General features: G+C 45.4%; 1 protein-coding gene across 2 annotated transcripts in view; it reads right to left on the bottom strand.

Moving 5' to 3' along the window:
• PLCG1 (phospholipase C gamma 1) overlaps positions 1–24,446 on the bottom strand; it is a 165,656-nt gene extending 141,210 nt beyond the window's left edge. The window contains exon 1 of one of the 2 annotated variants that reach the window (XM_073555356.1): positions 23,792–24,446. In XM_073555356.1, the coding sequence (XP_073411457.1) occupies positions 23,792–24,005 (214 nt within the window). In that variant the 5' untranslated portion in view covers positions 24,006–24,446. The remainder of the gene's footprint in view (positions 1–23,791) is intronic. The other variant, XM_073555355.1, reaches the window with a different exon arrangement.
• Positions 24,447–27,846: the final 3,400 nt, after the last annotated feature.

Raw genomic sequence — 27,846 nt, 5'->3', positions numbered from 1 at the left:
AATGGGAATCCATCATCAGAAAATATATAGGATTAGCATGGGGGACGCATGGGATCGTGCACACCACACACCATTCATTCTCCTCCAGTACTTGAGGTGTTATATTAAGGAAGGCAGCTTTTTTTTATGTTTAATGTTAGTTTCTCCCCTCCCCCCTATAATTTACATCAGGCGAACAGTTATATCTCAGATCCACCCCCCGTTACAAGGGGGTTAGATGGTACTCACTTTCTAGTTTCTTCTTTCTGCCGATCAGGCAGTTTTCGGTAAAAGTCCTTTGACTGGCAGAGGGTTTTGAGCAGGAATATGAAGATTGATGTAAACCAGCGACTGCCATCATTGGTATCAGTGCCAGCTGATGAAGCAGATGGAAACAGCTCCCCCGCCCGCCCTTGGATACTTTATTTTAGTCACAGTGTTCTTTAGTTGGGTGGATATATATCTTTCTAAATTATTCTAATAATGTAGATGGCCGGTGGTGAGTATTTTCATCCATTTTGGATGTCTAATTTGGCTGCTAATGATGTCATGGTTGATTGTCATATACTTCCCAGTTACTTTTTCCACACACGGTGAGGTGTGGATGAGCGGTTTTCACTTCATTTCAATGTGACCGCCCCCTTACTTGTGGTGTGGAACGGCGACGTCGTTATGAGCAGCTTTGTTTGCGGCTATGTCATTTAAAACTGCCTGGAACGCACAACTTCCTGTTCCTGGATCGCAAGTGCGGCATCTGTTGGCGTCTGGAACGCAGGTCCATCATTTGTGCATGCGCAGTAATCCAGTATTCACAAACAAATTGATCTTATCACACAGGTGGCGGCGCCTGCTGCTGTGATTGCAATTGCACTACATAAGGGGCCTGCACTTGGTTACTTCCCCTGACGAAGCTGCAGGCAGCAGCGACACGCGTTGGGCGTCTGTGGGCTGAGTGGTCTCCCTTGGTAATTATTATGTGATTTAACCTGTTCTCTCCCCTTTTTTTCCCCCATATGCATGGGATGGTATCTGAGATCGGCATGGCTTTCCCTGGGTATTTTACCATTATATGAACTAGCATTGCTTTTTTCACTTGTTCATCTGCATGAGGCACAAGCCTTTTTGAGGATGCATACACAATTGATACAAATTCATTATTTACAGTGAGAGACAAGAGATACCTAATAAATCACATATAGAAATTTAATATACATTTATTGTTATTTATTATCTATTGGGAGAAAAAGAGGATTGCTGCGAATGTATGCTACTTGAATATATGTGATTGCTGTATCATGTATACTTTGCATGTATATGTATGCTCACATCCACTTGCCCACATTGATTTCATTGGTGTTTTTTAACTGTTTTTATTATCCACTTGGTTTTCTTGGCATGGTATGAACAATAAAAGTCTTTTTCCATAGTGATATTCAGCTGTGAGTGTGCTCCATTCTGTGCTTCATTTTCTTGTTTCTTTTTAAGTGTAAAAGAAGCCCAATATCTAATCATCTCAATTTCTGTGCTCTTAAAAGTAATCAGTGACCTTTATATGGATGTATTAAGAGCTAGTGCAAAGAGGAGACCAATTCCATATTAATACTTTTGGGTTTAAGTGATAAAATATTTTGTAGATGTAATGTGTAGACGTACGGATATGTTTTCCCATATACGGTTTCTTACTTTCATCTCCTTCATGGTCATTGGTGATGAGGACTTTATCGCTCAAGCAAATACGGTAGATTCTATATCTAAATACTTACCTGATTTGTGCATGACCATCCTTATTTGGGCCTCTTACACACACTTTGATTTTTTACGTGTGCAATACACACAATAAAATTTTATATACATACACACACACACAGTTGTGGCCAAAAGTATTGACACCCCTGCAATTTTGTCAGATAACTCAGTTTCTTCCTGTTTGTTCCTGAAAATTATTGCAAACACAAATTCTTTGTTATTATCGTCATTTAATTTGTCTTAAATGAAAAAACACAAAAAGAATTGTCCTAAAGCCAAATTGGATATAATTCCACACCAAACATAATAAAGAGGGTGGACAAAAGTATTGGCACTGTTCGAAAAATCATGTGATGCTTCTCTAATTTGTGTAATTAACAGCACCTGTAACTTACCTGTGGCACCTAACAGGTGTTGGCAATAACTAAATCACACTTGCAGCCAGTTGACATGTATTAAATTTGACTCAACCTCTGTCCTGTGTCCTTGTGTGTACCACATTGAGCATGGAGAAAAGAAAGAAGAACAAAGAACAGTCTGAGGACTTGAGAAACCAAATTGTGAGGAAGCATGAGCAATCTCAAGGCTACAAGTCCATCTCCAAAGACCAGAATGTTCCTGTGTCTACCGTGCGCAGTGTCATCAAGAAGTTTAAAGCCCATGGCACTGTGGCTAACCTCCCTAGATGTGTACGGAAAAGAAAAATTGACAAGAGAATTCAACGCAGGATTGTGCGGATGTTGGATAAAGAACCTCGACTAACATCCAAACAAGTTCAAGCTGCCCTGCAGTCCGAGGGTACAACAGTGTCAACCCGTACTATCCGTCGGCGTCTGAATGAAAAGGGACTGTATGGTAGGAGACCCAGGAAGACCCCACTTCTTACCCCGAGACATAAAAAAGCCAGGCTGGAGTTTGCCAAAACTTACCTGAAAAAGCCTAAAATGTTTTGGAAGAATGTTCTCTGGTCAGATGAGACAAAAGTAGAGCTTTTTGGGCGAAGGCATCAACATAGAGTTTACAGGAGAAAAATAAAAAAAGAGGCATTCAAAGAAAAAAAACACGGTCCCTACAGTCAAACATGGCGGAGGTTCCCTGATGTTTTGGGGTTGCTTTGCTGCTTCTGGCACTGGACTGCTTGACCGTGTGCATGGCATTATGAAGTCTGAAGACTACCAACAAATTTTACAGCATAATGTAGGGCCCAGTGTGAGAAAGCTGGGTCTCCCTCAGAGGTCATGGGTCTTCCAGCAGGACAATGACCCAAAACACTTCAAAAAGCACTAGAAAATGGTTTGAGAGAAAGCACTGGAGACTTCTAAGGTGGCCAGCAATGAATCTATACCTGAATCCCATAGAACACCTGTGGAGAGATCTAAAAATGGCAGTTTGGAGAAGGCACCCTTCTAATATCAGGGACCTGGAGCAGTTTGCCAAAGAAGAATGGTCTAAAATTCCAGCAGAGCTTTGTATGAAACTCATTGATGGTTACCGGAAGCGGTTGGTCGCAGTTATTTTGGCTAAAGGTTGTGCAACCAAGTATTAGGCTGAGGGTGCAAATACTTTTGTCTGGCCCATTTTTGGAGTTTTGTGTGAAATGATCAATGTTTTGCTTCATTCTCTTTTGTGTTTTTTCATTTAAGACAAATTAAACGAAGATAATAATATCAAAGAATTTGTGTTTGCAATCATTTTCAGGAAGAAACTGAGTATTATCTGACAGAAATGCAGGGGTGTCAATACTTTTGGCCACAACTGTATCTCTAAAGTCTATATTGTCTGTACTGTCTATCAGTCTCCGAGAATATTTCCTGTCTGTGACTTTGCTCCCGTGGTCCTGTCCAGCATTCCTGATCTTTGGGGTTGGCAGTTGTGGTACCACGGACTACTGAGTAGTGGTACCTAGTGGCTGCCTGTATTATCTGATAAAATTGCAGGGGTGTCAATACTTTTGGCCACAACTGTGTGTGTGTGTGTGTGATATATATATATATATATATATATATATATATATATATACACACACACACACACACACACACACACACGTATGTGTGTTACATTTGGTGGCAATGTTTTTCCTCTGGCTATCTGAAGTCCTATAGAATAGAGAGACATGACTTGTATAGAAAGATTTGCCTTATTTGGAGAATACAATTTTAAAGTTGCACTCAAACTAAAACATGTCGAATGGGGTGGAGATCATCAGTAATGCTAGGTTCACATTGCGTTAGGGCATCCGTTTAACGGGTCTGTTAAACGGATGCGCTAACGCTAATGTCATTTTTGACATCTTTCAGGACCTAGTGCTAACGGTATGAGTTAACGCATGGTAGCGCTAAGGTACCATGCGTTAGCCCATACAGTTAGTTCTATGTACAGCGAACGGGTCCGTTCGCTGTGCGTTACTGCCAACGCACCCACAAACGCTGCATGCAGCGTTCGAGGGTGCTTCATGAATTAACGCATACTTGCTAACGCATGCCGACTTTGGCATGCGTTAGGATGGGCTATATTCATTGTGGGCAATGGCGGCGTTAACGGGTCCGTAACATAGCGTTAGTGCCGCTATGCAACGGATCAGTCAGCGCATTGCCCCCTAACGTAATGTAAACCCAGCCTAAAGGGGATCATGGCTGTAATCTATTACTCACGATCCATCAAGCTATTTGATGCTTTTGGATAATGAGACTGATGTGGTCCTAAGGACCCCAGAAAATGTATAAGGCACAAAATGATAGACAAGTCAGCGGAGAGTGATGAGTCTTAGACTAATACTGACTTCACAGGAAGTTTACAAATGGTGAGATAAAAGTCAGTCCCATCACCAACTACATATCAATTACTGGCTCATCTGCAGGTAAGGGAATATGCAGAGATAAATCAATATGCATCAGAGAGGGCATCCCACAGGGACCCAGCCAAGGGCAAAAGATACAAGCCACATTGCACTAAGAAAACGAAAAAAAAAAAAAGAACAATAATACTGACCATTGAAACTGGATCCCAGTAATGCAACCCTATAACTTGCAATTTGACTCATTCATTTATTTCTCCGCAACAGAAGTAGAAGCTGGATAAATGATAGTATTCACTCAGCTACATATTTCAGGATCACGGCACTGCAGGGGTGAATGACGTTTGGAAAACAGACATAAGGGACATGGGAGGGGTAATGGAGAACACAAAGACTCCCTGTTACCAAAAAGGACACAGAATTCTGTGTACAACTTATTGCCAGGGTGGCAAGCAGTGCGAGGTATGCACATCATTACAGGTTATAATCCACTGTTGGAAAAAGCCCAGCCAGCTCAGACCTGCTCATTTATCACAAACACTGCTTGTAACAGCACCAATAAGCGTCTTACCACGGCCTGATCAATGGAAGAAGTATTAAAATGATGGAAAACGACACACAAGCATTTCTTTTTGGGCCTAACCCTATGCTCTCCTGGCTACAGAAATCTTATGGTGCGCTGTTATCTTGAGGCCATGTATTTAAGGCTTACAGTAGTCTGCATTCTGTAAAGGCTACCAGCAAATCACAGCTGTGACTATAAGAGGTACAGCGGCAGTAGTAGTCCAAAGCCTTGCTTCCTGGTAGCGGATCATTAATAAAGGCATCATGTCGCCAGGGCAGCATCTTCCCTGCTGATGTCATAGTGATTGATCGCCGCCTCCGGGCTGCCACATCGACAGAGCAGAGGTGGAGAATAAAAGTATCGACCACTGAAAGTCGACAGGCTGGATCCTTCAAGGCTCCCACACACATTAGTCTGTGTCAGTCCTGCCATTATCAGACTTTGTGCTTTAAAGGTGTTTTCCAGGTTTGGGGAGGGTGTGGGGAGAAAACTCTCCAATCATCCAATACGCCTGCTGAATCCTGTCAGTGTGCGGTGCACACGATGTCACAATTCCCTGGTGTGCGAAGGCTGTCACAAACACAAATACGTGACCAATTTGCATACTTGCCAAGGCATGCCAACTAGATACAGTCAGCTTCTCTCCATAGAAGGAAGTGGCGAGCTGCCAGACACTTCTAGTCTTCATGTGACTGCAAGTATGTGACTGCCCACTTGCACTGGCAACACAAGGGAACCTTGACAGCACGCACAGCGCTCACTGTCACGATTCAGCAGTCTGCAGTAACAGAGTAACTGCAGACTTTTGTCCAAAGCCTGCAAAATCCCTTTAAGACTAATTTTGAAAGGGGCTTTCCACTAATACATAAATTGCTGAACAGTTAATAGATTGGAGACTGCCTCTTGGGCAAAGATGTGTGGGCGAGTTCAGCCCAGTTAGAGCAAAATATGCACGTCTAAAATTGTAGCACCTATTCATCCCTCCTAAATGTATTTATGATACCCGCACAAGCAGGAAATGACGACTTTATAGACTTACTGCAATCAGTTGAAAAACATTGGTGTAAAGTGTTGACCGTGAATAGGGCCTTTCACTCCTGACCACAGACAGTGCTACGGACATTGCCACAAAGAGATGAACTGCGGCAGGGCTCTAGGCTGCCCAGAGCCCATCCCAAATGGCCAAATGTATGAAGGTGCTTATCCTCTCGAGGACCAGACTGCTGATCAAGGTTGGGATGACGACATCTATTATGCAGCTCTATTGATTTTAATACAAAGATTATCTGAACACAGGAGAAATAAATCATTCTGTTTGGAGAGCGGTAAAGATACTTCTGGAATGTGTAACCACGTATGGGGCGAGACGGGTCACCTCCAGGACTCAGAAAGAAAGAAAGGCTTCCTAAAAAGACGTGTACGTGTCTAGAAGAAAACTATCAGGGAGAGGGTGAATAAGAATCTGCATGCACAATGTAGTGACTCGAATTTTCAAGTCAGCTCGAAAGCATCTTACCCCTTTATGAAAAGGGCGATTTTCTTTTCACCTCCCCTTCTTTTGCTAGGCATAATTTTTTACATCGATATAGCCGCACAAGGCCTGGTTTTATGCAGGACAAGTTACATTTAATTTGCCTCATTACGTAATGAAAATCATTACAACAAGTTACAAGTAGGGTGTAAGAACAGCAATTCCACTATTGCTCCTTGGGATCCGTTTTTACAGCATGCATTGAATAGGAAAAACTACCACTTTTTATTGCATTACTTTTAGGAAGTACAACGATTCTGGTGTTTCTATTTTCCTTACAGCAGCGTATGTAATTTTAGATTTTGATTGATCAAACTTTTACGGACATGGCCATATCAAATAATTTTATTTTAAACTGGTAAAAAAAAAAAAAAAAAAAAAAGCAGTGATTTAGACTATTATTTGGGATGAGCGAATATCATCGGATAACTCATCTGAATAGCTATAGAGCTTACCAAATAGCTGCATTGGGAACCTGGTTTTGCTGGGTGATCAGCTGTTCAGCTGCATGTGTCGCAGCTGTGTGACAAGCACATGCATGGAAAGCTTGTTAGTGGGGCTCTCCGTGCATGTGTTGTGACTGTCACACAGCGCCGACACATGCAGCTATTTGGTAAGTCCAGGCCAAAGAGGAAAAAAATAGGTAGCACTCCGTGATGCAGTAAAACAATCCTTTTTTTATTGAGTGCAAGTAATACGTGGATGCAGGCGAGTAGATGTAGTGAAGGACGACGGCCGTTTTGCGTCGATCAGACACTTCAACGGGTCCAGGTGTAGGGTTCGAGCAGGCTCACAGGATGCAGTGACGAGACACGAGACTGAATGTGGGGTGAAATAAACTTTTATAAGTTTTAAAGCCGCAAGAAGCTGGCACGGTGGGGCACAACAGGCCCTGAAGAAATGGGGTCGGTGGGGCACAACAGGCCCTGAAGAAGCTGGCACGGTGGGGCACAACAGGCCCTGAAGAAACTGTTCAGGGGGTCAATCTCCCAGGCGTCCGTTTAGAGGCGCTCGTTCCCCAGCCAGGTCATGACGCAGTTTCAAAAAAAAAAGACATAAACGTTAACAAATTCTGCTCAGTGTCCCCTCAGTAACCGGGACGGGCTCTGCGGCCGCCTATAGCGAGGTGACGTCCCCTGAGGTCGGTGATGACGGGGCCGCAGCTGTGGGAGAAGACAGGGGGGCAGTGTCCTGGCCACTGTACCGGATTGCTGTGTCGTCGCAGCGGTCGCCTGAGATCCCGGTCCTGTCACACCACGGAGGGAATCAGCGGCCGTCACTTTATCTGAATCTTTGCGGGGGGAAACTCCCGGGGAGAGTCTCTTACACGTCAACCTTCGGTAAGTCTCAAATTTCCCTTTTTCAATCTCCTGCCTGTCTCTCTTTTCCACACCGTCAGTTGCCACAGTCCTCTCTCTGCCGCACGGCTTCCTCTCTCCTGTCAGGCTCTCTGCCAACTGCCACCTCAGCGCGTCCCCTGCTCCTTTTACCCTCGCCCCGCCCCCTGTTGCCCTGACAACTTCAGTCGCATGTCTCCCTTTGTAATCCCCCTGATGTGGTTTCTTCAACAACCCTGATGGCGGTCCCCCTGGTTCCAGCCCAATCACTGTATGGGGGGGTCCTCCTCCCCACATTCCCCCACCCTGTAAGCTCGCCAGTCCTCGGGCGAGGGTGTTAGTCTATTGAGACTGGTCTGTAAAGGTGTCAATATTTGTTGCCATACGAACTGGTCTTGTTCATACCGTTCGGGGGGTTTGCCGGCTGTTGACCGCTCGGAGCGTCTAAGTTCGACTGGGGTGGAATCTTCTGGGGTGGTGGACGTCGGTGAGCTGCAAGATGCCGGTGGGTTAATTGTGTCAACTGGCTCATTATTGGGTGGAGGGCCCTTGGGAACTGGAGGGAAATCCTCGTCGTCCGAGTCCCAGCATATGGACTCCGGTTTGGATGTCTTCGGGACGGGTTCCAGTTGCTTCGGGTCGGAAGAAATACACAGGCGTAACATATTACGATGCACAATGCGAGTGGGCAGTGTTTCATCCTGCTCGGGCTGTATTTCGTACACAGGTCCTTCTGAATGGATACGGCGTAGTACCCGATAAGGACTCTCTTCCCAACGTGACTCCAGTTTATTCTGGGGGCGTTGTTCTAGTACAAGCACACGGTCCCCGCTTTGGAGATGGGGAGGGGAGGTTGTATTCTTCCCGGGGTGTTCCCAGTCTTGAAGTTTGGTATGTACAATTCGGTGAAGAGTTTGCAACCTGTGGCGATGATTTCGGACCCAAGACGACACTCCGGTCCAGGGCCGAGGCTCTTCGGGGTCCAACTCTACCTCCGTGATCCCTTTACCCTCTCGTCCGAACAGCAGGAAATAAGGAGTATAGCCCGTTACTCGATGTACCCGATTATTATAAACCCACACTAATTCAGAAACATATTCAGGCCAACGAGCTTTCTTGTCACTCTCCAGAGTAGCATTTGAATCAATGTCCGATTAAATCGCTCACAAGCCCCATTCCCTTGCGGGTGATATGGTGTGGTCCGGGATTTATCAATCCCATAAAGATGATGTAGTTCCTCCATAACTTTCCCCAAAAAACATGCTCCCTGGTCGGAATGTATGCGTTGAGGACAGCCGTACACTTGTATAAAATTTCTGCAAATTGCGGAGGCGGCTGACATCGCGGTCTGGTCTCGAGTAGGGGTGACCACAGCGAATTTAGTGAAATGATCCACCATGACGAGGCAGTGTTCGTATCCCTGGAATGCGGGACCAATGTGCAGATAATCCACCGTCAAGAGCTCCAAGGGTTCTGAAGTCACAATCGTCTGTGTTGCGGCCCTCTGAGCAGGCGGTTTGGCCAATTCACATAAGCGGCAAGTACGACAAACTTCGTCCACAACAGCCGACAAGCGTGGGTGATAAACTTTCTGTTGTAACCATTGCAAAGTCTTTTTGACTCCAAAGTGGGCCCCTTTTTCGTGAGCCTCTCGAGCCAGTTCGTGTAGTTGAGCTCCGGGCGTAACCACCTGCCAAACAGTCGTTGAGGTTGTTTGTGAAGTGATCTTACGGTACAGTAATCCCCTTCGGATAATCAGTCTCTCCCATTGTCGCAGCATCAGCGACAGGTCTTGGGTCAAAGCTTGTCGTTGAGTATCAGTGGGTAATTGACCAGCGGCGACCCATGTCCGGAGAAGTCCAACTTCTTCATCTTCTTGTTGCTGTTGTATCCACTTATTACGAGATTGTTCCAGGATGCCCCTGTGGGCCTCTGGGGAAGATACTTTTGCATCAACATTGGTGAGCACGGCAGCGCGAACGGTATTTCCTCTCCTTCTAATTCTTCGTCTCGATTCTGTCCAGGAGTTGTATGTCGAATCCTAGAGAGAGCATCTGCATGAACATTCTCGGCCCCTCTTTTGTAAATAATCTTGTAATTGTACTTCGCCATTCGGGCCACCCATCTCTGCTCCAAAGCCCCCAACTTGGCGTTTTCCAAATGAGCCAGTGGGTTATTGTCAGTTCGCACTACCACCTCGGAGCCCGCTAGGTACTCTGCGAATCTCTCCGTCATAGCCCACACCACTGCGAGGAGCTCGAGCTTAAAAGAGCTGTAATTATCAGGGTTACGCTCGGAGTCATGGAGTGAACGGCTTCCATATGCGATCACCCTTTCCCGGCCATCCTGAACTTGTGACAACACAGCTCCTAGCCCGTGAAGACTCCCGTCAGTGTGCAGGATGAACGGCTGAGAAAAATCCGCATAAGCCAACACTGGGGCATCCGAGAGTGCAGCCTTGAGATCTCGGAAGGCCTCTTCCTGAGGGTGTTGCCACTGGATTTTTCGCCCATTGGCCCCAGCGGGAGCCCCCTTCAGCAGGTCATGGAGGGCTCGAGCTCGACATGCAAAGTTCTTTACGAAACGACGGTAATATCCAGCTAACCCCAGAAAAGCCCGCACGTCTTTCACCGTCTCGGGGGTAGGCCATTCCTGGATAGCAGCAATCTTCTCCCGGGATGGCCTCACACCTTCTGCCGAAACGACATGACCCAGATACTCAATCTGAGAGCGAAATAGGTGACATTTCTGAGGCTTCACCTTCAACCCGTACTTTTGCAGCCGGCTGAGTACCTGTCCCAACCGCTTCATGTGGTCCTCGAAGGAGGCGGCATAGACGATGATGTCGTCCAGGTAGATCAACGTGGCCTCAAAATTGAGATCCCCTAGACATCGCTCCATCAATCGCTGAAATGTCCCGGGGGCGTTGGCCAGCCCGAATGGCATTCGATTAAACTCAAACAGTCCCATGGGCACTATGAACGCCGTCTTAGCTCTGTCCTCTTCTGACATAGGCACCTGCCAGTACCCACTGGCCAAGTCCAGGGTCGAAAAATATGTTGCTTTACCCAATGCAGACAGAGATTCTTCTATGCGGGGCAGTGGGTATGAGTCTTTAATAGTGCAAGCATTCAATTTACGATAATCCACACAGAATCGTAGTGTACCATCTTTCTTCCGGACCAACACGATGGGGGCCGCCCAAGGGCTTTGACTTTCCCGTATCACCCCTTTTTGTAGCATCTGAGCCAGCAAAGTTTTCACCTCCTGATAGAGTTGTGGCGGGATCTGTCGATATCGTTCTCGGATAGGGGCCGCTCCTGCTGTGGGGATCTCATGAGTGATGGCGGTGGTACACCCAAAGTCGTCCTCATGACTAGCAAATACTTCATGGTACTGTCCCAGCAATGCTTTTACTTGTGAAAGTTGGGCGGCAGTTAGTCCAGAAAGCTCGGCCCGCATCTGCTCCAAAATATTTCGGCCCTTCTCTTGTGTCGAGACTTCGTGGGCCTGTAGGGTTCGTATTGTTACCTCCCCAGGATCCTCGGGGTGTACTCGTAATTGAACCGCAGCAGCGGGCAGCACTTCTTCTAGAGGCTTTACTAGTTTGGCCAGTACAGTCCGTGCTTTCAGAATGATATCTCGGTCTTCAAGGTTAACGCAGTGGACCAGGGCGGTTCCTTTTCGCACCGTAGCGAGGGAACGGGCCACCAGTATGCCAGGAGGTAAGTGCTCTGAGTGACACGGCTCCACCTGCACCTCTACGCCTTCCAAAGGTATCGGGGCCCGAATTGGCAGGGCCACCACTGTCTGTCCAGGAGGCAGCACAAGCAGGGGTGCCGCTGTCGCGATGACCTTGCCCAGAGCCTCACCCTCCTGGCAGTCCCGATGCACCCGCGCACCTCGCACCAGCTGCTGGAATACCTGTCCCTGAGCCGTGCGAGAACCCCACTGCTTCAGTGTCCTTTGTGTGGGATCATTAAGCAACAGGTTACCAAACTCTTTTAAAATATTCATGCCTAGGGTGACGGGGTGTCGTTGATCAGCTTCTCCTTGAGTCAGCACCACCCCTCTGCGGCCGAGGGGTTTACCGCACAACGTCACCTGCACCCACACTACCCCGGCAACCGGAACCGGCAGTTGGTTGGCGGCTACTAGTCTAATCATGGGCCCCCACTGAGGCCTTGCTGCCTCCGGAAAGTTTTGTTGAAAGTACGCTGCGGGCATAGTGGTTACTTGTGACCCCGTGTCCACCAGACACCGGACGGCCCGGCCCTCTACTTCTGCCCAAACTTCAGGACACTTTGCTACCAAATCTTCGGGACTTCCACCACCCCTAGTTGTGGTTTTCGGCTCCGAGCGGCGTCCCCCCAGCCCGGAGCCCTTTAGTTTAATGGCCGCCGGGGTGGGTATCTCCCACGCCGCGGACACTCTCGGGCGAAGTGGCCTGGTTCTCCACACTCATAACACCGGGCCGGTAGAGATTGACCACCTCGCGGAGAGCGTGACCCCCAGGGACCGGGATTAGCACTGGGTCGTCCAGTCTCCGGTTCGGTTCTTCTCTTTACTTCAGCCAACTCGCTCTTTATATTTTTCAATTCACGCTTCATCTCCTCCACCCATTGAGGTTCCTCAACTGTGTTCGAGGGGGCCTCCACACCTCGGACCTTCCCCATGGGGACCGCCATCCCCTGCTCTTGCTCCTGAACCCGTGCCCGACTTCCCACTTCTGAAAAGTCGATTTGGGGATTCATTCTGATCCGTTCCCTTAAAGCCTGCTTTATCAGTGGATCTCGCAGTCCAGTCACCAGTAGGTCACGTAGGGTTATGTCAACAGGTCCTACCCCTACCCCATCTTTTCTTTCAATAGCCGTATGCAACTCTTGGAGTACATTCATATACTGAGTAATCGTCTCCCCCTCTACCTGCATCCGGCTAAACAGTCGGGTCCTTAACTCTCCCACATTAGTGGGATCCCCGTGGGTCTGTTCCACTATCTGCAACACCTTTTCAAAAGTGTTGCGGTGCCCCGGGGGTTTCAACATCACTGACCTCCGCACCTCCCCGTCTAGGGCCATGAGTGCCACTTCAGCTTCCAGGTCAGGGGTCATTGGGTGCATCCGAAAAAGCCCCCTCATCCGCTCTGTCCAGCTCCATAGCATAGTATTTGAGCCAGAGAATCTAGGCAGGTTGTTCAACATGGCCCCCAATGAGATGCTGGTACGGGGACCCTCATTATTAACAGAGCTTACAGCTCCCCCATGTTCGGGGCTACCACTGTCCGCGCTCGGAGACTGCATCCTGCCGACTACGCCAAGTGTAGGGTTCGAGCAGGCTCACAGGATGCAGTGACGAGACACGAGACTGAATGTGGGGTGAAATAAACTTTTATAAGTTTTAAAGCCGCAAGGGCTAAAACTGCTTAAATCAGACAAAAGGGGAAACACTTATCTGTCCTCGCAGGGACTCGTAAAACAACATTAAAAAAAAAAAAGAAAGGGTCCTTATTTTCTCTATAATACACTTAGCCTTCCGGGCGTCGCTCGAGTTCACGACCACTCAGGGGGTGAAGATGTGGCTGCCTTGTAATCCACGACTTCCCGGAAGGACTTGTGCTTGTCCAGCCCCGAAGAGACCAGAACGATGGGGCGCAGCAGGCCCTTAAGAAACTGGACGGTGGGGCGCAACGGGCCCTGTAGTAACCGGAACGATGGGGCACAACAGGCCCTGAAGAAACCGGAACGATGGGGCACAACAGGCCCTGAAGAAACTGGGCGGTGGGGCGCAACGGGCCCTGAAGAAAGGGGGTCGGTGGGGCACAACGGGCCCTGAAGAAGCTGGCACGGTGGGGCACAACAGGCCCTGAAGAAATGGGGTCGGTGGGGCACAACAGGCCCTGAAGAAGCTGGCACGGTGGGGCACAACAGGCCCTGAAGAAACTGTTCAGGGGGGTCAATCTCCCAGGCGTCCGTTTAGAAGCGCTCGTTCCCCAGCCAGGTCATGACGCAGTTTCAAAAAAAAAAGACAAACGTTAACAAATTCTGCTCAGTGTCCCCTCAGTAACCGGGACGGGCTCTGCGGCCGCCTATAGCGAGGTGACGTCCCCTGAGGTCGGTGATGACGGGGCCGCAGCTGTGGGAGAAGACAGGGGGGCAGTGTCCCGGCCACTGTACCGGATTGCTGTGTCGTCGCAGCGGTCGCCTGAGATCCCGGTCCTGTCACACCACGGAGGGAATCAGCGGCCGTCACTTTATCTGAATCTTTGCGGGGGGAAACTCCCGGGGAGAGTCTCTTACGCATCAACCTTCGGTAAGTCTCAAATTTCCCTTTTTCAATCTCCTGCCTGTCTCTCTTTTCCACACCGTCAGTTGCCACAGTCCTCTCTCTGCCGCACGGCTTCCTCTCTCCTGTCAGGCTCTCTGCCAACTGCCACCTCAGCGCGTCCCCTGCTCCTTTTACCCTCGCCCCGCCCCCTGTTGCCCTGACAACTTCAGTCGCATGTCTCCCTTTGTAATCCCCCTGATGTGGTTTCTTCAACAACCCTGATGGCGGTCCCCCTGGTTCCAGCCCAATCACTGTATGGGGGTCCTCCTCCCCACACAGGTATTTTTTCCCTTTTTGGCCTGGAACTTGTATGATGCTGATCGTTTCAGGTGTTGCACCAGGTATTTTGCAAGCCATGCACTGCTGGCCCGCAGAGTAAGCTTGAAAAGGTATGTTTTAAGTTGTTTGGTGCTGGTTTTTCTCATTTTCCCCAATTGCTATTCGGATAAGGAGTTGCCTGAAGCTATTCACTCATCGCTAACTATTAGATATTCTGTTTAATATGTTCTTCATTTGATCACCAATGCTATACACTGCAATACCATAGCATAGTATCGTAGTACATAGGGTTAGTCCAGCCAAAATCAAGAGTGGAACAATAAGAGGAAAAGTATAGTAGAAACACTTATTTTGGTTTACAAATACTAATGTAAAATACTGTCCAAATCCTGAATGTGTGAACATGGCCTAATTGACATTCTCCAAAGAGTACCAAGATAGCAGCAACAGGAGCCTTTAGTAGGCCCATGGCTGTCATGGTAACCCATATGCTCCCTGCGATCTTGGGGGGAGATTTGTGCCACTGACCATGGCATTTAAAAGGTTTAAAGAGCAACAATCAGAGCAAGCTCTGGTCGCTGTTGTTACAGGTAGATGTCAGCTATATAATACATCGCCTCGGTATGGAGTGGGCTCAGTTCCTACATACAGTATGTGATCTTTAATGACAAAAGGGGTATTCCAGCTCCTGTCACATGGACTCCTACTAGTCGCCAGAACAGAGGAGATGTATGTAGCAGTCACTGCTACTATTTTTTGTCAAAAGGCATACATTTCCTCTTAGGTGGGAAAACAGGATCCCCAGGATAGGCAAGTTCTCTGTAGACTGTATTCACACTCTAAGTTGGCATATACAGCTCTGGCAAAAATTAAGAGACCACTGCAAAATTTTCAGTTTGTCTCATATTTCTCTTTATAGGTATATTTTTGAGTAAAATGTAAATTGCTCTTGTATTCTATAAACTACTAACAACATTTTTGAATTGCCAAGCACTAAATTTTGTATTTATTTTCAGAAAATGACAAATGGTGAAAAGAAAAAAAATGCAGCGCTTTCAGACCTCAAATAATGCTAAGAAAACAAGTTCATAATCATTTAGAAACAACAATACTAAAGTTTTAACTCAGGAAGAGTTTAGAAATCAATATTTTGTGGAATAACCATGATTTTTAATCACAGCTTTCATGTGTCTTGGCATGCTTTCCACCAGTCTTTCATACTGCTTTTGGGTAACCTTATGCCACTGCTGGTACAAAAATTTTGTAGGTCACTTGATGTCATCCTGTGATTGCCAAGTGACATTCAAATAAGATGACAGTCATCCCAGTCAGTGGATAATCGTTTTCACCCTCTCCCAGTCTGTAGCTTTGTTGTCCCCAATGTCTTCTGCTTGACCTTGTTGTAATGGACTGCTGTCCTAGAAATTTTAAGGATGGAGGCAATATGACGCTCATTGTATCCCTCTGCTAGTAAAGCCAGAATTGAGCCCTTCTTTTCCTCACTCAAGACTTTTCTTTTCAACTCCTTTGGCATGGTTAAAAGTTATTTTTTCATTCCTATTACATTTGGGATATTACTAGCACTTGTTTTGCCTTCCAGCTTGTCCTATTGCAAGAGGATTGTGAACACAACAGCAGGGTTTCTTATAATTTCCTTCGTTAAATAAGATTTGGTTCAGGTGATCACCTAATCAGAAGCACATTAAGTAGAATGAGGTGTACTCTGGTTGGAATTCAACTGACACTGGAATGTGCTTTCCTATACAGAGGACCTGCAACAAAACATGTATCATAAATAGAGTAGACATGTTTTTTTACAATTGGATCCCATGTCTTTTCAGTAGCATATGTCTGATGCATGCAAAAGAAGATTTCCTATCATATACTTCCAACAACAAGCAATAACACACAATTGCTGGGATCAAACTGTGCTCTAGAAAAGACCCCAAAATTTTGCCCATCTGTACAACCACAAGTTTTATTGGAGTGCCAGTGTTCATGTTAGCAGTGACTTCCTTCAATCTGTATGGCACTGGGAGCTTACGGATGACTGCTATGGAGGATGCATTGCACAAAACTCCAATTATGCGAGAAGGGCTGGCTGAGCGAGAAGGGCTAGCTGAGCAAATTGAAACTAGAGAGAGTTTCTATTAGCCAAGGTCTTGCAAATGGATAAGATTTGGAACAATGCATTTGATACAATGGGACCAATTTATTTTTTACTGAAAATCTGGTGCTTTGTCCAAAGCAACCAATCAGTAATTAATTTAGTCAATCAATAAATAAAAGTTGTACGTTGAATAGTTGCCAAATCACTTATGAAGAAAACCCCAAAATTCATTTTTGAGTTTATCCTTAATTTATATGTAAAAAAAACCATTTTGTAAAATATGAAGAATGCAAAGTGCCCCTTACATGATGACAATGTACTGGCCTGAGTAATACGCTGATCTTACCACAAAGTCAGTGCCCTCAGCCGAAACGGACATTAAAACAGGAAAAAGCATCTGTGTGTTTTCAAACAAGCTGGCAATTGAGCTCTCTAGGCATACAAAGCAAGTGTAGCACACACAGAAATATGTCTATTTCCTAAACACCCAGAACTTTGTTGCCTACACAGAATGATGTTATAAGTAGTAGGCAGAGAATAATGCGCCATTCATCCACTCGTCAATGTAGCAGAAGTGGCTTGTGTGTCGTCTACACGATATGGACACGTGGAGGTTATAACAGGACTTAGGCCATGTTCAAACGTGGCATTTTTGCAGTGTTTTTGCGCCATTTTTTCCTGAAGGGAAAAAAACAAAAAAAAACAACTAGGATTTAAAGCACCAACAAAAGCCAAGAGATTTCAGAATTCTCATGCACACACTTTTTTTTCCTGTTTGTATTTGAGCACTGCAGCATGTCAATTCTTTGAGCACTTTTTCACCCATTGAAAGCAATGGGAAAGTTCTATAAGGCTGGAGTCACACTGCAATATTTCTCGTGCGATAATCGCATCGCATAGCACCGACTGGCCGGCACCGCTCCTGACCTGAGCATGAAAGCATAATGGATTACTATGCAGCTGTCAAGCTCAGGTCAGGAGAGGTGCCGGCCAGGGCAAGTTTTACGATGCGATTCTCCCACGAGAATTATGGCAGTGTGACTCCAGCCTAAGACTGCAACCAGGTTTTGCTGCGTTTTTGGTGAATAAAACTAGTTTACTAAACATGTACCGTGAACTAATCACATAGGTAATCTGCACCAAATAAGAAAAGCAAAAATCTGGGTTTTATTTGTAGTGTTTTACTGCCTAGTAATAAGGATTTGGATGCAAAAATAGAGGAAAAAAAAACACTACATGTGAACATAGCCTAAGGGTATGTGCACACGTTGCAGATTCGTCTGCGGATCAGCAGCGGATTTGGTCCTGCGGATCCGCAGCAGTTTTCCAAGGGATGTACAGTACCATGTTATCCTATGGAAAACAAAAACCGCTGTGCACAGAAACGCAGCAGTTTATTTTCCACAACATGTCAATTCTTTGTGCGGATTCCGCAGCGTTTTTACACCCATTCCATTATAGGAATCCGCAGGTGTAAAAATGCAGGCAAAATCCGCACTAAAACTGCTAGAAATCCGCAGGTAAAATGCATGCATTTTTACCTGCAAATTCTGCAGATTCCACGCGGAAAAATCCACAGACGAATCTGGAACGTGTGCACATACCCTAATGGTTTTACAAAAGGATAAATACTGAACGCGGGGGAGAGTGTTGCCAGCGCTGATTGGCAGCAGGGACATTGTTACGTCACACGATCGCTGGGAGAGGCAGTGCCGAAAACCGTCAGCAGCGATCAGTTTTATTACTGTACTGGAGCACGGATACGGATTAAGAAGGGGTGTTTGAGTAATGGACAATTACTTTAAAAGTACTACACACAGAAGCAAATCGGCAAGGCTGCTAGTGCTCAGACCCTGCTGATAAGACATCCATCCTATATGCCATGTTAAGAGGCCGGTGGACAGAGATTGGCTTTATACTATTGGTGCAGGCATCACGTACAGCTAGAATTGGAGACCAGAGCTGTCTCTATTTTACAGCGTATTTGATTTTTATAAATAGGGATCTAACACTATTAGATTGGACTTTTACTTCCACATCTGGGCCAAAATTTATGACTGGTATTAACACATATGAACATTTTCTTAAAAGGAATCTGTCAGCTTTTTGCCACCTAATTTGAGAACAGCACAATCTAGATATAGAAACCTTGATTCCAGTGATGTATCACTTACTGGGCTGCTTGCTGTAGTTTTTATAAAAGTTTTATTACTAAATCAATCACTAGCGGAATAGGAAACTGCTGACAGCCAGTCCTCAATATTCATACACTCTGAACAACCCTGCCCCCACCACTATATGGCAACTTTCTTAGTAAAATGTCCATAGGCAGAAAGCAACCAATTATATATATGGTAGATCTACAGCAGATAAAACAGTGATTTTAACAAAACTGCAGCAAACAGCCTAGTAAGTGATACATTGCTGGAATAAGGGTCTTGGCCTTACATAATGGTCTTACATGGGGTTACTATTTATCTATCCACTGGATAGGTAACAGTGATCACCAGAATCTGACCACCACCAGTACTGAGAAACAGAAGCAATGGCCGCACATTTGCACCACTGCTCCAACCATACTGATTAAGACTGGCTGTTTTTATGATGTTAGTAATTATCGCGGTCTTACAAGTCGCAGTAAATGTTACTTATATTTTTATATCCGTATTCTGGGCTTAGAACATGTAGAGATTTCTATATTCCCAATGTGTCTGTAAATGAGCACTAGAGAAAAAAAATAGAGCATGTGGGCAACCCTGGCAAATAATAAAAACAACGACCGGTCACTGCTTCCTACAACATTGACTCATCCTCCGTCATATGCTGGAACCAAGTCCATTTACTGTTAATCACATCTGTATGACGTTCAGATTCACATACTGCATTAGTATATTGATGCCAAAATCCCAAATCAATGGCACATAATCATGGGAATCTGGGTAAACAGAGGGGCTAGGTAAGGGCATGGACGGTAGGTAATTTTTTTTTTCTTATTGGAGTTTTTTAAAAGGTAACTCTTCCCATTTTAAGCACCATCGAACAAGTACTTACAGCAACAGCGGCATCCAAATGAGTGTGGACAGTTACCTAGTACAGGCGCTAATGCCCAAGCTGAATTAGGGCCGCAAAAGAGGGACAAGCATGAAAAAGCTGGAATATTTAAAAAAATCTGATGTTCCCATTTTATTACATTCTCTCATGTGAAAACAAAAAACAGACCATGGTTACTTTGTAACACGCAAATTCCGATTTCATCTATTTTTGGTCAGTGGCGTGTTGTTTTGTTTTTTTATCAGTGTGGCATCTGTTTCTGTTATGCAATGTTAAAAAAAAAAAAAAAAATCCAAGCATCTCCTACCCATTAAACAGGAAAAATGGACCCATTCACGTAAAGAGAATCTGTCACCGGAAAAATAAACACTATTAACCTGCAGATATGGGTAATTTGCGGGTTAATAACCCTATTACGCTGCCCAGCGCCTGAACGTTACCCAATGTTGTGGGGAGAAAATTAATTTTATTCTCCCCAGCACTGTACAGGTTTCAGTCACCGCTCCAAGTATAAAGAGCAGCAGTTGTAACCGCAGTCAAGGCCGGGGCACAGTTACAGCCGCCACTCTGTATACTTAGAGCGGTGACTGAACCAGTGCCGCCCCAGTGACTGAAACCATGACCCCGGCACTGACTGACAGCCGGTCCCAATGCAGAGCCAGTCAGGGCCGTTTCAGTCACAGATGCAGCGTTGGTTCAGTAACCCAGAGCGGCAGCTGGAACCGTGCCCTCGGTAAGTGTCTGGGCCACGGTTACAGCCGCCACTCTCTGTATATTCAGAGCAGTGACTGAACCAGCACCAGTGCCACCCCGGTGACTGAAACCTGAACGCTGCAGGGGGAATAAACTTCATTTTCTCCCCGCGGCGTTAGGCTTATGTGTGGGACCCGGGCAGCATAACAACACTATTAACCTGCAGATTAACAGTGATTTTTCTGGTGACAGGTTCTGTTTAAAGTTTGATCAGTGACTTGGATAAAAAAAATAAAAAATAAAAAAACAAACATGTCCCAATTTTCTTTCCCTTCGGACACTGCAATAAATATGAACATGCCCATAGACTTTGATGGGTGAGTGTTCCATTTGTGAAAAACACGGATAGGACAAAAATGTCCAAATGAGGCTTGGCTTGTTCAAGTATTACCAATAAGCCCCTTAAAAAAACCGCTTCTGGAGTTTAAGATGTTTTCTCGCTTTTAACCAAAAGCATTTATCACTCACTCAAGAGGATTTATTAACACTCACGCAAGTAGAAAGTGAAGGAGCTGCCATATTGAGCTTTTTTGACAATAATGGATGCAATGTAATTGGTTGGTAAGAAGAACAACGCCAAATATCTCTTGGTCTAGTTGTGAAATCTCTCTCCTGGGCAAAGAGAAGACAATTTTGTAGTACCTACCAAATTAAGTAATTAATGATTCTGATGTGATACATAGCTGATAGACTGGAGCTGGAACATATTTCTATAAAGTATAATAGGTCTTATTATGGTCTTAGACCCCTTAGGCTTGATTTATGAGGCCTTATGTTTCACAAATCTGGAATACAGCATCTATAGAAATATTTGGATCCTACCGTACCTCCGATTTCATATCAAGGTATACAGAGGTTTACATACCAAAACCGTCATAATAAAAAGCCAAGGTGTGGTGCATTACAGGTCCCAGAAGTATTGTTGAAACAGGAGATGTCACATTTCTCTATTGATGGGGTTTGGATGATGTCTCAAAAATAACCAAAATGTTCCACTTATAGAAGTCAGCAAGCCTGAAACTATTTTGATGATAGATCACCATTATGTTAAACAACAGGCGAGGAGAACCCTATTAAAAATAAGATTTTTATGTTCAACCGTCATCATCTCGCAGGTTATGTGCAACACATTAGGATCTTCTCAATTTCAAGTAAAACTCTTTGAATTTTAATAAAAGCAGATATCAAATGTTCTTACATTCATAGGAAAATAGCTATTTTGGAGCAATTAAACACTATGTCCTACAACATGGTCCAGGCATACACCTCCGTGATACGCAAGGTACGGGAAGATGCTACAATTTATATTTCCACGGATTCCATGAGAAATCGTGAGGAGACAAAATTCTGTATAAAATCATTGCTTTTTAAAATATATAGTTTTAGGAATATCTGTATCATTTTTTTGTGGGAGAAATAAAATCTCAGACTCACAAACAAAACATATGGAAAAAGTGAAGTAGAAGCTGCAGCTATTTGGTGCTGCAATTCTCAGCCAAACCGCTACTGTGACTATGGGGGCTTAAGAGTGATGAAGGCCTAGTGCTTGCCAATAGAAGATGTCCAATATTACTGAATGCTAGTCTTCTGTCCATAGTGGAGTGGCCACCATACACCATGGTGAACCTGCCCCGGTAAATGACAAAGGCTCCAATCCAATGCGTTAATAAACTATCCAGGGATCTGGAAGCCAGCTCCTAGGCTGCAGAATAAGAGGCCTTCTGGTCAATATCCTCTCCGCCAGTGGAGTAGGAGTTAACTGAGGGGTGGAAGTGGGACAATAACATCCAGGATACACCTGGAAGCCACAAATAGACAGGGGAAATATGGAGCTATTCCCAGAACTAGAGCCAACTCCATGTGTACTTCCACCAGGACAGGAGACAAGACCGTGTCCCAGGCTGGGTGCGAAGGCTTCTTGTCTAATAATAAGACCATATATCATCATAAAAACAGTTGTAAAAATATTTCCAAAAATAAGTGAAAATAAAATGGAAAAAAATATATTACTATAATACAAAGAGCATGGAAAATGTTCCATAAAGTAATAATATAAGAAAATGTGTAATAACTGGTGGCATATTATTATAAACTCAGGGACCTGTACAACGGACCTGATGTGTCCGGTATCTGCTTTATTTTATTTACCTGTGCCCATAAAAGAGAAAAATTTGGAGGTAACATTCTATTTTAAAATAAAAAAACAAACAAACCTTTAATAAATAGAAAGGATGACACTTTTAGGGTGAGTGCACACGCTGTGGATTCACCTGTGGATTTTTCAGCGCAGATTTGCAGGTAAAACCGCAGATAAAGAGACCTGCGGTTTATCTGCGGATTGGCCAGCGGTTTTCCCCTGCAGATTGACACCTGGACAATGGAACAGGTGGCATACCGCTGCGGAATCCGCAGAAAGAATTTACATGCTGCGGATTTAAAACCGCAGCAAATCCGCACGGAAAAATCCGCAGCATGTGCACTGCAGATTTGAAATCCCATTGGCTAATATTGTACTGTACAATGTCTGCGGAACTGCAGGGCCAAATCTGCAGCGGATCCGCAGAAGAATCCGCAGCGGTTTTGGCCGCTGCGGACCCGCAGCAGTTTTTGCTGCGGTGTACAGTACCATGATTCCCTATGGGAATCAAAAACCGCAGTGCAGACAGTGCGGAATTTTCCGCACGGATTATCTGCGGTTTTCAATCCGCAGAAAGAATTGACATGTCAATTCTTTCTGCGGATTCTCCTGCGGTTTGCCATCTCCTCTATTGAGGAGATGAAAACCCGCAGGGCAAAACCGCAGAGCAATCCGCAGGTAAAACCGCAGGTCTTTTGACCTGCGGTTTCACCTGCGGATTTAACAAAATCCGCGCGGATGAATCCGCACATAATCCGCAGCGTGTGCACACAGCCTTATACTTTTCAGTCCCGAAAAAATAAACAAAAAAAACAACTTTTAATGAGTCAGTCATTGTGCGCCACTTTGTAGTACAGCGAGAGTCAGAAACGTCTGACAGCGGTGCAATAATTAGGAGTCAATAACCGTCTCATATGGGACATAATATTACTTTAGACATTTTTAGGAATTTTCTTACAGAAAGCCAGCTTTTTGGTATCTGACCCTGTAAGTGATGGTATACAATGGAGTAACTTAGGACTTGTTCTCAGAGAGGCCCCTCAGTACTACCAGGGTGGGAATATGAGGAGAGCACTGAGATCCACTTCTGTCCTATCACTGCTCCATGGTGCAGAAGAGTGACTGCACACAGGCATGTGCACTGTACATGGAGGACAGACAGCAGGCTTCATGGCTTCTTACCTGCTCCTTCCACTTTGTCAGCCCCCCTGCTCCATGTAACTTGTCTCGTCTCCAGCTTCACTTGGAAGGTCCTTCTCTCTGGTTTTTGAGACTTCTTGGAGTAAAAGAGGGTCATCACTGTGCCAACCTCCAGGCTTCTGCATAGATGGGTCAGCTCAGCTTCACTCTGCCCAGAAGGGGCAAAGCCATTTAAAATAGCCCCAGCATCCATCATCCTTCCACTCCAGGGGCTTCTCAGAGTGCACAATCCAAATCAGAGGCCATGAGAAGGACAATGCAATCCTGCAAGTGCTGCTGCCTGCAATATCAGCCCAGGGAGAAGGATTTCCAGCCCTCTCTATTGTTGCCACAGACTGAGCTGAGATCTCCCCCCTCCTCCTCTTCCACCTACTCCTCCTCCTCTTCTCCCCTCCTCCTCTGCATGCACTGGTCACAGGAACATGATCTGAGGATTGTCCCTCCTGCAGACCCTCACATCTCCCCTGTCCCTAAGGAAACATCTGCAGTGCATACATGTACATGCAAGGATCCAGCAAATATGGCCAGGGTCTCATCTGGGGAGGCACAGCTTGCAATCAGCACATTCCCACCCAGTGCTTCCTTGCAGTGAATCCATTCCATAGAGATTCCAGTGGGATTAAAAGCAAAGAGGAACTGGAGCCAGCACTCCACACCCCTTCTATACCGGGACTGCCTCTTAAAGGGCTAGACACTGTAATTCCGTGCTGGCCTATGGAGTAGACACTGCATGTGCTTTACCTGAGGCACTAAGCTTTGGAGGTTAAGGGGGTTTTGCCTAGAGCGACAGCAATAATCAACTTATGTGAATGTTGTTAGGTTATAGCCACAACATTCACTTTTTGTGTAGTCTCTGTTATTTAGGGCATGTGCACACATTCAGTATTTGGTGAGTTTTTTACCTCAGTTTTTGTAAGCCAAAACCAGGAGTGGGTGATAAATACAGAAGTGGTGACATGTTTCTATTAGGCCATGTGCACACGTTCAGTATTTGGTCAGTATTTTACCTCAGTATCTGTAAGGCAAATCCAGGAGTGGGTGATAAATACAGAAGTGGTGACGTGTTTCTATTCGGCCATGTGCACACGTTCAGTATTTGGTCAGTATTTTACCTCAGTAACTGTAAGCCAAAACCAGGAGTGGGTGATAAATACAGAAGTGGTGACGTGTTTCTATTCGGCCATGTGCACATGTTCAGTATGTGGTCAGTATTTTACCTCAGTATCTGTAAGCCAAAACCAGGAGTGGGTGATAAATCCAGAAGTGGTGGCGTGTTTCTATTAGGCCATGTGCACACGTTCAGTATTTGGTCAGTATTTTACCTCAGTATCTGTAAGCCAAAACCAGGAGTGGGTGATAAATACAGAAGTGGTGACGTGTTTCTATGAGGCCACGGTCACATGTTCAGTATGTGGTCAGTATTTTACCTCAGTATCTGTAAGCCAAAACCAGGAGTGGGTGATAAATCCAGAAGTGGTGGCGTGTTTCTATTAGGCCATGTGCACACGTTCAGTATTTGGTCAGTATTTTACCTCAGTATCTGTAAGCCAAAACCAGGAGTGGGTGATAAATCCAGAAGTGGTGGCGTGTTTCTATGAGGCCACGGTCACACATTCAGTATTTGGTCAGTATTTTACCTCAGTATCTGTAAGCCAGAACCAGGAGTGGGTGATAGATACATTAGTGGTGACGTGTTTCTATTAGGCCATGTGCACACGTTCAGTATTTGGTCAGTATTTTACCTCAGTATCTGTAAGTCAAATCCAGGAGTGGGTGATAAATACAGAAGTGGTGACGTGTTTCTATTCGGCCATGTGCACACGTTCAGTATTTGGTCAGTATTTTACCTCAGTAACTGTAAGCCAAAACCAGGAGTGGGTGATAAATACAGAAGTGGTGACGTGTTTCTATTCGGCCATGTGCACACGTTCAGTATGTGGTCAGTATTTTACCTCAGTATCTGTAAGCCAAAACCAGGAGTGGGTGATAAATCCAGAAGTGGTGGCGTGTTTCTATTAGGCCATGTGCACACGTTCAGTATTTGGTCAGTATTTTACCTCAGTATCTGTAAGCCAAAACCAGGAGTGGGTGATAAATACAGAAGTGGTGACGTGTTTCTATTCGGCCATGTGCACACGTTCAGTATTTGGTCAGTATTTTACCTCAGTAACTGTAAGCCAAAACCAGGAGTGGGTGATAAATACAGAAGTGGTGACGTGTTTCTATTCGGCCATGTGCACACTATCGGTATTTGGTCAGTATTTTACCTCAGTATCTGTAAGCCAAAACCAGGAGTGGGTGATAAATACAGAAGTGGTGACGTGTTTCTATTCGGCCATGTGCACACGTTCAGTATTTGGTCAGTATTTTACCTCAGTATCTGTAAGCCAAAACCAGGAGTGGGTGATAAATACAGAAGTGGTGACGTGTTTCTATTCGGCCATGTGCACACGTTCAGTATTTGGTCAGTATTTTACCTCAGTATCTGTAAGCCAAATCCAGGAGTGGGTGATAAATACAGAAGTGGTGACGTGTTTCTATTAGGCCACGTGCACATATTCAGTATTTGGTCAGTATTTTACCTCAGTATTTGTAAGGTAGGCCTGTTTCACACTTTAGTTTTCTGGCGTCAGTCAAAATCCGTCGTTAGTAGAAAAAAACGGTTCCTACAGATTTGCCATGCGGATCCGTCTTTTTCCCCATAGACGGATTACGACGGATGGCCTTCCGTTTCGTCCGTCGTGCGATGGATCCGTCGGAAAGTCGGTGTCCGTCGGCTGGAAAAAATGTCCATAGGAACATTTTTTTGTCTCCGTTGAAAAGTCGGACAGCGACGTCGTCCGTTTTTTCCAACTGAGCATGTCCGGAAGAATTTCCACTCCTTTAATTTAACCCCAAAAGCCGTCCGTTCTGGCACAGAAAATATCTCTCCTCCAATTCCTTTAAAATTCCTACAACTACTGCTTCGACGGATCCGTCAAAAAAACGGATCCGGTGCATCAGTTTTTTGCAATCTGCACTGGATCCGTTTTTTTAAACACTTTCACGGATTGTGACTGATTCCAAAAGACTGAAGTGTGAAACAGGCCTTAAAGGCAATCTGTCACCTATTTTTTCGACCTCACACTGCGGCCACCGCCATCAAGGGCTTATGTACAGCAGTCTGTAATGCTCCTCCCATCTTCTAGCGGTGACGGCCTCTTCTTTGCTTCCCGTCGCGGCTCCGGTGCACTGCTCTGCTCTGTTGAGGGCAGAGCAGAGTCCTGCAGTGCACAGGCGCCGGACTTCTCTGAGCTTTCCTGGCACCTGAGCACTGCAGTACTCTGCCCTGCCCTCAACAGGGCAGAGAAAGCACGCCTGCGCCGAAGCCGCGATGGGAAGCAAAGAAGAGGACGTCACCGCTAGAAGATGGGAGGCACCAGACCGCGACACCCTCCGGACCACCCCTGAGTGAATATAATCTAACTAGTTTTCCTTCTCTTTCAAGTTACATCTGGGGCTTATCTACAGCATTACAGAATGCTGTAGATAAGCCCCTGTTGGCTGTGCCCGCAGCTTGAGGACGAAATATAGGTGACAGATTCCCTGTAAAACCAGGAGAGGAACAATCAGAGGAAAAGTATAATAGAAACACGTCACCACTTCTGTATTTATCACCCACTCTTGGTTTTGGCTTACAAATACTGAGGTAAAATACTGACCAAATAATAATATAAAATTTTATTTCTATAGCAACGACATATTCCGCAGCACTTTACATTTCAGAGGAGACTTGTTCAGATGGTAGACATTACAGCATAACAATAATCACATAGATCAGAACAGATACCAAGAGGAATGAGGGCCCTGCTCGCAAGCTTACAATCTATGAGGAAAAAAAAAGGTAGACACAAAAGGTGGGTGGTAACAATTGCCTTGATTGTATGGATCAGCCATAATGTTAAGTGTGTAACAGTGTTAGGAGTCAGATTTCTGCCATTACTAGGCAGGAATCAAGACCCTCACATTCTGCAGTCTCCTGCTCATTGTCTACTTCA

The sequence above is a fragment of the Dendrobates tinctorius genome, unplaced genomic scaffold, assembly GCF_039654945.1.
Source record: "Dendrobates tinctorius isolate UK_male_01 unplaced genomic scaffold, ASM3965494v1 ptg000223l, whole genome shotgun sequence".
Classification (NCBI taxonomy): Eukaryota; Metazoa; Chordata; class Amphibia; order Anura; family Dendrobatidae; genus Dendrobates; species Dendrobates tinctorius.
This window is presented reverse-complemented; position numbering and strand designations above follow the sequence as displayed.